General features: G+C 37.6%; 1 protein-coding gene across 2 annotated transcripts; it reads right to left on the reverse strand.

The window, feature by feature from the left end:
• Positions 1-2909: 2909 nt before the first annotated feature.
• On the reverse strand, positions 2910-13943 carry C9H14orf28 (chromosome 9 C14orf28 homolog). 2 transcript variants are annotated; one of them, XM_021701489.2, is made up of 5 exons: positions 13864-13943; positions 10582-11106; positions 8809-8898; positions 7260-7394; positions 4582-4810 (listed from the first exon to the last, which is right to left on the reverse strand). In XM_021701489.2, exons 2-5 carry the CDS (start codon positions 11103-11105, stop codon positions 4627-4629), a joined length of 933 nt encoding a protein of 310 aa, XP_021557164.1. In that variant the 5' UTR covers position 11106; positions 13864-13943; the 3' UTR covers positions 4582-4626. The 2 variants fall into 2 exon arrangements, with proteins under 2 accessions (XP_044774101.1, XP_021557164.1); XM_044918166.1 differs by lacking the exon at positions 13864-13943 and having other exon boundaries at positions 2910-4810; positions 10582-11156.
• Positions 13944-14217: the final 274 nt, after the last annotated feature.

The raw sequence follows: 14217 nt of genomic DNA on the forward strand, positions 1-14217 counted from the left end.
TGCCCTCCTCTGTACTCTCAAAGCATGAGGTTCTAAGCCTGCCACAGCACTTGCTTCTATACAGTCATCATTGATTCATCTTTCCCCTCTTCTAGACATGTGCTCGCCTCCAGGGCATAAATAATATCTAATTCACCTAGCAAATAGTAGTATGTGTTAAATGAATACTGTGGAGAATGTCTGCTCTTAACTTGTTCTAGCTTGTAGCCCCCAAATCAAGCTTAGCCAGCTCGGGTAAAGATTTCCCTAGCCAGCCAGTTATTTCTTCAAGGCTTAACCTGGTCTCTCCTTGACCTGAGTACAATTCAGCTTTTCTGTTTCCTGTTGCTTGATTTCCTCTTCTTTTTTTCTGACCTAAAATTCCCATGTGTTGAACTATTTATTATGCCTGCTTTTCACAATCTCCCTCAGTAAACTTTTTTTCCCTACTCTACCCTTAAGCAAGCCAATTATGCTCAGTCTGTTTTAGTATTTCTTTGTTATACTGTTAGGTTAACAGAGAAACAGAGTATCTATTTGGTTGTATCTGCTTTGGGACAATTTATGTCATCAGGGCCTTGCTTCCCAACTCTGGAACCTGGATACTAGTTTTGAGGTAGAGGAATGGAAAGAAATGATGTCCATCATAAAATAAGTTCTTGAAGGTTTGAGAAGATGAAGGCTTCTAAAGACAAGTGTCCAGGTAGAAAGAAATGTCTGAATAGATGACCACAGCAGTTTTCTTCAGTCTCACTTTCCTCTCGAAGTTTCTCCACGTTGATAGCTTGTATCACCACGATACTGACCCCCAGGAGTATACACTTCCTCAAAGCCCCAACTCCTTGGCTCTTGGTTCTCTTCAGTACTGTGAAGCCATGTTGGACTTTTCAAAAAGGCTTTCTAGTATGAACTAATTATCACTGGGTGGAGAAATCATGGTTGATCATTTTCTTATTTATACTTTCTTTGGATTTACTCTTTTTTATTGATTTATGTATTATTTTTATAATCATATTAAAAATGGGACTTTACAAAATTCAAAGGGAAAACAAGCAAGTAATGAAACTATAAATAAGCATATAAACAGATGGCTAATTCTACCGTGGCTAACTTGTCTACACAGCTCATTTGCTCTCCAAGCTGCTGTTCCATTCCACATCATTTTTGAGGGTCCTGTTGGGGTAGCTCACTTTTCCATTTTCAAATGATATTCCTCTTTTTTAAAAATGATTTGTCAGAGAGAGAGAGAGAGTGCACAAGCAGGGGGAGCAGCAGGCAGAGGGAGAAACAGGCTCCCCACTGAGCAAGGAGCCCGACTGGGGACTTGATCCCAGGACTCTGGGATCATGACCTGAGCTGAAGGCAGACGCTTAACTGACTGAGCCACCCAGGCATCCCCAAATGATATTCCTCTTGATACCTTCCAGAAGCCTCACTGAGAAAACAATAGATGGACTATGGAACTGATTGCTCACTCGGTAGAAATCAGCATATAAAGAAATCATCTAGCTCCAGAGGGCTCCCCACTAACTTCCTCTTCAACTTAAGACAGAGTCAAAGGTTATGCTTTCCCTGGGATCATATTAAATTTGAGGCTAAAGGTTGTTTAGGTGACCAGATAGCGCTGGGCTAGTTGGGTGGGTAGGAACCTGTTAGTAAGCATCAAGCCATTGAGATGAACTTCAAAATCTGTCTTGATTGTAGCTTTTAAAGCAGAAGAATTTGGTGCTGATTTTAAATGTTAAGAGCATTTACAAAGGAAGATGAAAATATAAATGTTTGCTTTGGCTATAGTTCAGCAGCAATAATTGCAGTCACTTTTGCATGAACTGCTTACCCTTTATGCCTATAGCACAACTATTTTTCAAATAACTAAATATCATTAAATCATTTAATTATAATACTAAACTGTTGATATGCTCAACATGTACAGCTTTTTGTGTATGCATTATAGAAGTCATCTGCTTATATAGCTTAGTTGTTTACTCATACTCTAAAAATGAAATAGAACACGGGAGTCACCCTAGCAAACATGCCTATGGTAGTTTTCTTTTTCTTCCTCTTTGATTGGATCAGATCCAGTGACAATGCCTCAGATATTAAATCAACTATAATAATAATGAAAAGCTACTTTGAAGGATAAATCTAAGTAATATTATTTGCTAAATTGGAGGCAAAAGGTTTCTTTTGCTGCAAAGAAGTTGGACATTCCTTTTTAAATTTGCTTTATTTGTCCTTTATGCCCCTCTGATTGAAGCCAGGGTTTTAAAATCATTTTTGCTCTCCCCATAAAGTTTAGTTATGGTTTTTGGCATTTTTATTAAAAATACATTCTGGGGGCACCTGGGTAGCTCAGTCAGTTAAGTGTCTACCTTCGGCTCAGGTCATGATCCTGGGGTCCTGGGATTGAGCCCCACATCAGACTCCCTGCTTCTCCCTCTCCCTCTGCTCCTCCTCTGGCTCGTGCTCTCTTTCTCTCTCAAATAAATAAAAATCTAAAAAAAATTTTTTTTTATTATTTTGTCATATCTTTCACTGCTTCCCCCCTCCCCCACCCCAGTATTCCAATTTTTCTAAGGGTGTTTAAGGTTGTAAATAATTTTCCATACCCTCATCTTCACATCCTGCAGATAATCTATTTTTCACCCCTTTTCTACCCACTATTTGGTCAGCAGGGGAAATTGCTTCTATCTACCAACCAACCACTACTGTAACAATAAACTACCTATTATCCTTAAAATCCAACCACATCTTGGGGTCCAGAAGGCATACTTAAATTCTATTATACATTAAGTCCATTACTGATAGGAGCAACTGCCCAAATAAATAATTTAAAAGAAAAGATCTAAAAAGTTTATTAGTAACAGAGAATCTGGGAGACTTGCCTATATATGAAAGAGGTAGAAAAAAATATATTTTTTATTAGCATGTTCAAGGTAGTCAAGATTTTAACAAACATCTTAATCCTCACAACAACCCTGTGAGGTAGGTAAGTCATTGTTTTGTGATAAACTAGTGTTATTCCAAATAAAGTGCAATTCTTAAAAGAATAATCTGCATTAGGAATAATTATGCTAACAAACCACTCATATATATGCTAATAGTTGTGTTTTTGTATACTTTGATTCATGCAATAAGATGTCCACATAAAAATTCACTGTAAATCAATCCTATGTAAATACATGTGGGGGACTATTTAAATAAACTCTGGGGTAATTTTTTTGTAAAATAAATCACTATTTTTTATCTTATGCAAGACACAATTTTCACAGTATTCGCTCAAAGTGAGGCATTCTCAGCTATGTTATACTCACATTTATTCATTATTTTGTAAGTTATTTCAACATGGCACCAAGCCAGTGTAAGATTTAATTTACTGAATTAAATCTTACCATTTTGGTATATGGCAGTGAACTGTGTTGTCACACAGAAATCTCCAAATATACTGCACGCAGTCCCAACCCAAAACCTAAGATGGACTGTTTACTGAAATTAAACAATAAAGTAAATGTTGGTAAATTGCAAAAAGTATTTTCCCTTGAGGAGACTACTTGATTTTTTCCTTGAAATTGCAAAAGGAACAAAAATCTTAGGGTTTTGAAAACAAACAATTTCTGATAACTATAAAATTCTAGTGATTTATACTGCAAATCAAACCCTCATGCTATCAGTTTACTACTTACAAGGAAGCCAGCAGTTTGTTACTCCAAACATTTAGGTACTTCTTTTTTCTCTGTGCCAATATGACTTAAGAGGAAAAAAATATTCCAGGTACCGTTTTCTCTTAAATATATATTTAAAGTACATTTCTATTGTTAATCCAGCATTAGTAAGCATCCAGTTGCCTGATATTTATTTATAGTTGTCTTATCTTCAGAATAGATTTTTATTAGAAAATTTCCATTAAATTATGTTAGATTAGTTATATAATTTATTTGTAACAATAACTTTAATTAAGCTTGCAAGTTAACACTTAAAATCTGCTGGCAGGTTTATAATACTTTAGAGCAAGTGGTTAAAGTAATTTGCCATTATAAAGAAATAATTCAAGGTCAGAAAAACATTCTCACCAAAGTATTTTTAAAAACTGCTGCAGGGAAACTAGGCAAATCAACAAGTAAAAAAGATTAAGCCATCTATAAGTTCTACATTCAAATCCATACTAGATCCAACAGTGCACTTTGGATTTTAGTGAGGTAGGGCAAAAAATATAGTCAGATACATTTTGAACTGTTAAATTTATATAAACTGAAATACTGACTTGTACCCCGGTTTTATTTGAATACCCAAAAAGAAAAACTGAGAATTCAAATGATGAAGTATTTTCTTGGTTTCAAGGAGACAGAACTGTAAAATCTTTTGAGTACATATAAATAAAAAATACAAAGGCTACAAGATATATTTTATTTCAACATAAAGTACGCTTGTATAAAAATAACCCAGAACATAGAAAAAAGAAATATAAACATTTTTGCATAGATTGTCTATATATAATATTTACCTGGGGCTAAACACTGGAAAATACACCTCTGAAACTAGTATAGTTCAACTATTTCCTTGGATACCAAGTATATACAAAATAAAAGCCCTTCATCTGGGGGAGCATGGGCAGGAGGGAAAACAATTTAATGTAGCATCAGTCTATATTTATTTCTCTGTTGCTCGAATATAAACCAATGATGACAAGAGGAGAAACTCTGGGGGTTTATTTAACAAAATTAAATTCACATTTCTGAGGCCATCGTAGTGCATCCAATGTCCATCAATTTGGAAGGCTGCAGAATAATGATGTTCCTCTTTGTTAAATAATGTGGCACCTTCCAACAAATACCTGCAAATTAAATGACAAAGTGTAGCAAAAAAGACAAAACTTTATATTTAAACATTCCTTAAGTTGTTGTTGTTGTTGTTTTAAGTATGCTTCACACCCAGTGTGGAGCCCAACACGGGGCTTGAACTAACAACCCTGAGATCAAGACCTGAGCTGAGATTAAGAGTCGAACGCTTATGGGAAAATTGGATAGCCACATGCAGAAGAATGAAACTGGACCATTTCCTTACACCACACACAAAAATAGACTCCAAATGGTTGAAAGACCTCAATGTGAGACAGGAGTCCATCAAAATCCTAAAGGAGAACACAGGCAGCAACCTCTTTGACCTCAGCCGAAGCAACTTCTTCCTAGAAACATCGCCAAAGGCAAGGGAAGCAAGGGCAAAAATGAACTATTGGGACTTCATCAAGATAAAAAGCTTTTGCAAAGCAAAGGAAACAGTCAACAAAACCAAAAGACAACCGACAGAATGGGAGAAGATATTTGCAAATGACATATCAGATAAAGGGCTAGTATCCAAAATCTATAAAGAACTCATCAAACTCAACACCCAAAGAACAAAGAATCCAATCAAGAAATGGGCAGAAGACATGAACATTTTTCCAAAGAAAACATCCAAATGGCCAACAGACACATGAAAAAGTGCTCAATATCGCTTGGCATCAGGGAAATCCAAATCAAAACCTCAATGAGATACCACCTCACACCAGTCAGAATAGCTAAAATTAACAAGTCAGGAAAGGACAGATGTTGGCGGGGATGCGGAGAAAGGGGAACCCTCCTACACTGTTGGTGGGAATGCAAGCTGGTGCAGCCACTCTGGAAAACAGTATGGAGGTTCCTCAAAAAGTTGAAAATAGAGCTACCATATGATCCAGCAATTGCACTACTGGGTATTTACCCCAAAGATACAAAAGTAGGGATCCAAAAGGGTATGTGCACCCCGATGTTTATAGCAGCAATGTCCACAATAGCCAAACTGTGGAAAGAGCCAAGATGTCCATCGACAGATGAATGGATAAAGAAGATGTGGTATATATATACAATGGAATCTTAGGCAGCCATCAAAAGGAATGAGATCTTGCCATTTGCAACGACGTGGATGGAACTGGAGGGTATTATGCTGAGCGAAATAAGTCAAACAGAGAAAGACATGTATCATATGACCTCACTGATATGAGGAATTCTTAATCTCAGGAAACAAACTGAGGGTTGCTGGAGTGGGGGGTGGGGTGGGAGAGATGGGGTGACTGGGTGATAGACACTGGGGAGGGTATGTGCTCTGGTAAGCACTGTGAATTGTGCAAGACTGTTGAATCACAGATCTGTACCTCTGAAACAAATAATGCAATATATGTTAAGAAAAAAAAAAGAAGAAGAAGAAGAAGGTAGCGGGAGGGGAAGAATGAAGCGGGGGAAATCGGAGGGGTAGACGAACCATGAGAGACGATGGACTCTGAAAAACAAACAGGGTTCTAGAGGGGAGGGGGGTGGGAGGATGGGTTAGCCTGGTGGTGGGTATTGAGGAGGGCACATTCTGCATGGAGCACTGGGTGTTATGCACAAACAATGAATCATGGAACACTTCATCTAAAACTAATGATGTAATGTATGGGGATTAACATAAGAATAAAAAAAAAAGAGTCGAACGCTTAACCAACTGAGCCACCCAGATGCCCCTTAAATTTTTAATTAAGGAATAAAAATATTGATATTGTTTGCATTCTAGTACCTAAAAAAGATATGTCTGTAAAAAGCACATACTATAACTGATAATTTGGAGTAAAATATTTAAGAATTTTAAAAAATTGACATAATTTAAGTATTCTGAAAAACATTTTAACAAGTTAACTCGTAATTTGTATCATTCTATTAAATAAGAGAAAACCTTTTAAAGGCAAAAAGTTAAAAGACCCTGTATGTCCTAACTTGTATGCATACATTTTTATCTATAATGCTGAAAGTAACATTTTTTGTTTAAACAATGACCTTCTACTATACACTACTTTGACTTGAAATACAAGTAATAGCCAGTCATTACTATTTACTACGTGTCAGGTACTAGCCTAAACACTTTACATGTGTTATCTCATTAAATCTCACAATAATGTACCAGAGAGGTACTGTCATCTCTGTTCCATTGAATAAGAACTGATGTGTAAGCTGGTTAAGTTAGGGCCCAACGTTACATTGCTTGTAAAAGGTGGGGCTGGGATTTGAACTCAATTCTGTCTATCCCATAGTCCAACTACCATGCACATTGCCAATGACTAACCCCCTGTAGTAGATTCTAATCTTATTCAGAATATACATAATTATAGATAACTATGATATTTTCAACAATATTTCCTTAAGGGCTAGTCACAGTCATGATAGAATAGCAGAAAAATAGAAAATAAATTTACTTTTCATTAGTTTTATAAAACACACACAAAAAACACCTACTTGTGATCAGATAAATCCAAGTAATATGGTACATATGCCAGATCTTCAGATTTCCAATGCTGCATATTTAAGACAACAAAAGGGGGTGCCCCATGGCAGAAAACTCGCTGGGAAAATTCTCTTAAGCCACCACACCTAAAATTGAAAATAGGCATGAACTTTATCACACTTTAAACAAAATTGTCTTTTATCACTTCTGGGTTGTCTTTATTACTTAATTTCATAATAAGTATAATTATCTATTTTAGGTGTCGGTAATGCTGTGGCTATATTAGTATTTTATATATCTATGCCTAGAAGTTTATAGGCTGTGAGATTCTATACAAGAAATAATACTTGCAAAACTCCAGGAAAAGCTATTTTTTTTCCTAAGCTTACAAAATATGTAGTTTTTGAACTGACATAAAAGCTTTTATATGTCCATATATTTTTTTTTTTCCTCTCTCAGCTGGTTTCAAAGGATAATACTGGCAGAGAGGTAAATAGTAGGACTCTTCCAGTCCTCTTTATATTGCATAAAATTCCCTAATTGCATCTTTTTGCCACTAGGATGAAACAAATTCTGTTTTCTTAGTAGTCTCACGTATTAAGCATATGGATCAGAATACCACAAATCAGAATACCACAAATACAGTAAAATCTCGATTAACCGGAATTCTCAGGGCACAGTATTTTGGTTCACAAACATTACTGACTAAAGTATTAACCAGAAAACCATTTTGTTTCAGTATTTGCTGTTAAAATACATTAGTTCACTTTCTGGATTTAAGTACAATTAACTGAATGTATTTTATTCTTCCCTTCTTCTGTGATTAATTAGCTGTAAGATCATCCTTCTAAATCTTAATTCTCATTGTACAATACTGTAGATATATAAATTGTTAAGAGACTGGGATGAATATGTTCTGCCCCTTTTGAATTTTTTTTAAACTATGTTAACTTTTTTGGTTGCCATTTACCTCTTTCTCCTAAATGAGGAATGCAGAAAAAAATCCAGTTAATTGAGAGTCCGATTAGCTGGGTTCCGGTTAACCAAGGTTTTATTGTACCTACTCAGCAGTGGGGAAAAAAAGAAAAGGCATTTGCTTTGTATTCATCAATTAAATGTAGTATATTCTATATAGTGAAATTTTATAATGACAACACAGCATAAGATGGCACAGTAAACTATCGCAGGTGTTAAGATTCTAAAAACATTAGGCTTCCTAAATATTTGTGAGTTGCTATTTCCTAAAGTATTAACATCAAAGAACATATCTGTTCAGGCTTCTTTTTTTTTTTAAAGAGTTTTTTTTTTTTTTTTTTAAGATTATTTATTTATTTACTTGAGAGAGAGAGAGAGAGAGCACAAGCAGGGGGAGGGGCAGAGGGAGAGGAAGAAGCAGGCTTCCCGCTGAGCAGGGAGACCGATGCGGGGCTCGATCCCAGGACCCCGGGATCATGACCTGAGCCGAAGGCAGACGCTTAATGACTGAGCCACCCAGGCGCCCCCAGGTTTCTTTATAAAAAACAGAAATACTTTCATCTTAAATGTCTATCATAGACTCACCCACTCTCTTCACACAGTTCAATCCTGGAACAGAATAACTCATCCACAGCCAGTCGTATCAAGTTTCCATGAGGAATTTCTTGGGGAGGACTACAACAAATACAAAATGTATGTAAGAATTACTTTGGAATTTTACATGTTAAATACATTATTAGGATAACCAATTTTACAGGTCAATTCATTATTAGCAAACCAAGTATAAAAGTATAACCTCTGTTTTTCATCTTTGTTATAATTATAGAAATCAGTTGAACTTAATAAACATTAATGCATGAAGTTTTCCAAGAAACATTAAATCTTTCTGGAAACTGATCCTGAAATATGCAGTTGTTACTTTAAAAAATTTCTGAGAGGTTTCAGTAGAGGGGATTGTGGTTTTGGGGGAAGAAAGGAGGACCCAGAATTAGGAGAGCTGCCAATTAGTTACATGACTAAATACAAGTTACAGCCATTGTTGGCTTCTGTTACCTGATTTGTTAAAAAATTTCTTCCTACATACTTCAGAGATTGTTTTAAATATAGGATTAAAATATAGGCAAAAGCCTTAAAAAGTTATAGAGAATACAGATACATACTATATACATATAGTATGATGAGAAATATTTTATTGAGAAGCTTAAAATATTAGCATTAATATAGGATCATAAATATTTTTCAGAGCATACACAAATTGATACCAGTTTTGAAAAAACAGAACAGATTTCTAAAATGCTTTTTAGTCCATTACAATTTAGAGTAATGAAACTTTTTTCCCTGACAGATTTCAAACTCAACATCATCGTATCAGCAATACAGGAAAATGGACAAAGTGTATTTCAGAAACAAGAAAGACATTAATTGGCAGATTCTTAAAAAGAATAAAAGATCTTCAGCTTTCCGTAAGTAGCATGATGTTTCAATATTAAACTAAATATACTATAAACAAATGTGAATTTAGTAAGTTAGGGTATGTGATGTATATTCCAAAAAGGGAGTATCTATTAGGCTGCTTCTCTGGACCACAGGGCCAAATGCACTTTCAGACACAATGTGTTTGGGTTTGTTTTTTGGTCCTGTTTTTCCACTGGCAGTTATCTTTTTTCCAGCTCATGTCCCCTGGGGGCTCTGATGTTTCCCAACACTCCACTAGGGCTTGCCAGTTTGGCCTTCCTCCCTATCATTTACCAGCCTGGAGGTCTGCCTTCTCTCTCAAAGCCAAAAATACACAGCAGGCTATGAGCACCTTTCCTAGTCAGTGAAAAAGCTCCTCCTATCCATATCCTCTCCAGGTATGAAGATTCCCCAAACCCCAAGTTTGGGGTTTCCGTCTATAATTATGCCCTGGCCATGTACATGAAAGAATACTTTCAATCTTGTTCATGTAGAAATAGCCAACCCAACAGAAATCCATTCAAGAGGTGACACATTCTAATATAGTATTAAATGTTCTTTAAGAGGTTACGTTTATGACACAAAAATTATCTACACGGTCATATTAGCAATTCAAAGCAAGAATAAAACATTTTGCATACTGACTAATTCATTACTTTTCAAGTGAAATAGTTATCAGTTGGTTTTACAAAGTCAATTCCAAGATATTTGGATTTAATAAACAGTAACACTTTTGTCACGGGGCTTACTACAGCCCTGCATTTGTGGGGTTGCTATGTGTAAGTAATTACGCAGGGTCTGTACTTTAGGAAATACTTTTAACTATATTGATTTATTTATAGCAACATTCATCTAAAAAGTATATTATCTTTGCTAAAAGTATCAGACTTCAAAGCAACTTACTTTATATTAATTGTGCGTTGCTGATCTTCCTGCACTCGAGTTGGGCATCGCCAGTTGGAACAGTAACTCTCTTGCGTGGTAGACATGAGATTTTCGAGATTTTTTGTAAAATTATCATGCTCGTTCCCAAATAAATCAATTATTAATGAAGCTTTATGAACTTCAGATTTGTATTGCTGTTTTTCCATCTTGTCCCAAATCCAAAGTAGCTTCACAGTTGTGAAACTGTAGGTGTCCATTAAATAAAGGAAACAGTCTACAAACTCTCTACCTAAATGAAGAGAGAGTTCCCTGGGAAAATTTTCATTTTCATTAAGAATGACATATAATAACATCAAGAATCCATCTATGGTGCAGGTATTTTTCAGTCTTATTTCAACGTAGAGTGGTGTACAGGATACTGCTTTGCGGCCAGCTTTGATAGTAAAAACACCTCCCCAAGGAAGAACAGGCCTCCAAAATGAGCGGTCTTGGTTATAGTTATTTTTAATTGATGCTTTGATCTCTTCAAACAGTGTCTTCATCCTGCATTTTAAAAGTTTAAGATAGGACATGTAAATTTGTGATTTCATACGTTAAATGCATGAAATATGTTTAAATGAAAACAAAGCTATCTAAAGCTTCAAATTAGGGGCGCCTGGCTGGCTCAGCTGGTAGAGCATGTGACTCTTGATCTCCTGATTTTAAGTTCAAGCCCCACATTGGGTATAGAGATTACTTAAAAATAAAATCTTAAAAAAAAAAAAAAGATCCAAATTAAATTTGGTCAGAAGGCCTACCAATATAATGAAAAAATTTAAAACAATTCAAGCTGAGCCATTTTTTGGCAATATGCATGTCCTCTGGAAAGACCATTAAGAAGTACAATCTTTTCTGGGATACAGGATGAGCATTTGATAGACTTTTATACTAATTATATTGCAGATTTTATCTTTGATATAGGAAGACCCTGAAATAAAAAATTCTAAATGAAAACAGAGCTATTTGAAGATGCAATCTAAATTTGGTTGGGTGCATTCCTAATGTAAACCTCTTTCTCCCTTCAAAATACAAGCTGTACTTCATTTCCTTTTTAATATGCATGATTCCACTTATGAAATTGCTATAATGGAATTCTTAGTTGGGCTACAAAATAATGGCCAATTATCTTTGAAAGACCACATATGAAAAGTAATCCAGAGTACTTAACTGAATAGTTGCACAGCTGATATAAAAATCATTTCTATGCACTTTGGGATTTTCACTTGCAATTTAGGATGATGCTGGATATTCTATAATTCGAACTACAGAGGCCATGCTGTGAAGATCTGACTCAGAACTTGGTAAGTAATCTGATTCCCATCTTCTTATGTTTTGGGAATGAACTGGGGTGTCCTCCCTATTTAAACTGTTATTTATCCTTCTCCTAACTTTGAGGTTAGCTAAGCCATTTGTTTTTAGTCATTGATAGTATTATAACAAACATGTTCGTGTCATGTGTGTTATATAAAGCAAAATTTTTAAAAAGTCAAAGAATGCGGTCCTAATGAAACTGAATTGAAAACCCTGCTTTACTTGGCACAATAAATGTCTAAACCAAAAACATCACAGGGTTTCTCAATGTTACTTCTATGGAAAAGTATATTTTCATGAAAAAGGAAAGCAAAGCATCTGAGGAAGAGGAAGCGAAAAGTGACTGAGGTGTCTTATTTTGACAGTCTTTTCAAAGTGCCACACACATCCTCCCAAGCACAACATAAATCCAATACTCAATACTGCAGACCTATGTGTTTTATTTGTGTAAGAAATAAAGTTCACATGGCATAAAGTATAGAGTTGCTGAATCACTATGTTGTACACCTGAAACTAATGTAACATTGTGTCAACTATACTTCAGTTAAGAAAAAAAACCGTTTTACACTTTAAAGAAATTAAATTCAAACTGATTTTACAATACTAGCAGACTAAAAATTCAGTTCTACAATATATTAAACGCGGGCGCGCGCACGGTATTTTCGGCTTGAGGCAAGACTGAGGCCTCTAAAATATTCAACACTATATTTAGTCTTAAGTGTAGATGTTTATTCATAGTCGGTAACATGTTGGCTCTAGTCAACCATTTAGGAATCAGAGGGCGTGGTAAATCTGGAGCCTTAGGCAAACACAAACTGTTTCTTCTTAATGTTTCTGGAGATTTTTAAAAAAATCATACAGCATTCAAATACTTTTAAAAATGAAAATAACTTTCTTCATGGTTTCACTTATTTCTATTTAATTTTTAAAAACTTTGTAGCAAGTTCACAAGCCTGAGCTCAGATCCCCAAATGTTGCATTGGGAAGGAGCCGTAAATCTCTGCACTATTTTTCTTCAAATTATCTTTTAGACATGACCAAATAAGAGGTAGCTACAGCAACAGTTATACTTAAGAGAAATAAACTACAATTTTATATACACTTATATATACATAAAATGAAACTAACTTCTTCAGCCTTTCTCCGGGGGAAGGGAAAGGACGGGAGAGAAGCTGAAGAACTAGAGGACACTTAATCGTTTCAGTATTAAGGTGGTGATTTGTTACAAAGTAAATTACAACAAAAATAAGTAAAAAAGGTGGTGAGATGGCTGCAAAGAGTTTTACTTAAAACTGACTTAAGACTTCACCACATCGTCGAAAAGACTGTTTCGTTAGGCACTGTATTACAAGCCCTGGAGGATGTAGCCTGCTGGCATTATTGTCCTGATTCAACAGGCCCTCCAGTTTAAATAAACCTGAAAAACTCCCCCGACCTCTATTTCCTTGGCAAAACGACACCCTTCTTTTGCGGTCATTTTCAAGGGTGACCATCTGTACTCCACGCTGGTCGTGCGGACCAGACCATTCGCCCTGGGCACTGGATGCCAGACTCCCTAAGAACTCGGCGGTCCTAAGGGTCCCCTCTCGAATCAGCACCCCGAAATAATCTGAAAAACGGCCACGCGCTCCCCCTTGAAGCAGCGCGGGGCTTCGGGGTAGGGACCTGCTGGGCGCGCGGTGGGCGCCCGCCTCTGTCCCCCGCGCTCCGGCCACGCCTACCCCGCCCCCGGCCCTCCGCGCCCGCGAAGCCCTGGCACCCAGGGTTGGCCCCGCACGGCTGGCAGGTCCCCGAGCCTGGAGCAGGTGAAACGGCTGGGCAGCCCTGCCCGCGTCCAGGTAGTGTTCCCCTAAGCGCCTGGGACTGCGGGCGCTGGGCGGGAGGGCCAGGCCGCGGAAGGCGTTCCCACACCGGCCAGTCTCCGTCCACCAGGAAGCCGACTTCTCGTACCTCCCCGGGGACCGAAAACCGTCGGTGCCGCCGCACCCGTCGCCGCCGCCGCTTGCTCATGGAGAGCCCGTGCTGCCGCCGCCGCCGCCGCCGCCTCATCTACTAGCACCGTCCGCTGTCTGGGCCTCCCCGGCGTGAGTGCTGGGCTCTGGCACCGCCTCCATCGCACCCGCCGCGGCGGGAGCCACAGCAGCTCCAGCGCCCAGGCCCGATCCGACCGGACCCACGGAGCCAGGACCGCAGGACGCGTAGCTTATTACGGAGGAAGATTCGGCCTGACCTCCGCCCCCCTCCCCCCAGCCCCTAGTACCCAGCCGCTTGACGGTGCTGCTGCGCAGGCGCGAAGACGCCCCT

This window comes from Neomonachus schauinslandi, chromosome 9 (assembly GCF_002201575.2).
Source record: "Neomonachus schauinslandi chromosome 9, ASM220157v2, whole genome shotgun sequence".
NCBI lineage: Eukaryota > Metazoa > Chordata > Mammalia > Carnivora > Phocidae > Neomonachus > Neomonachus schauinslandi.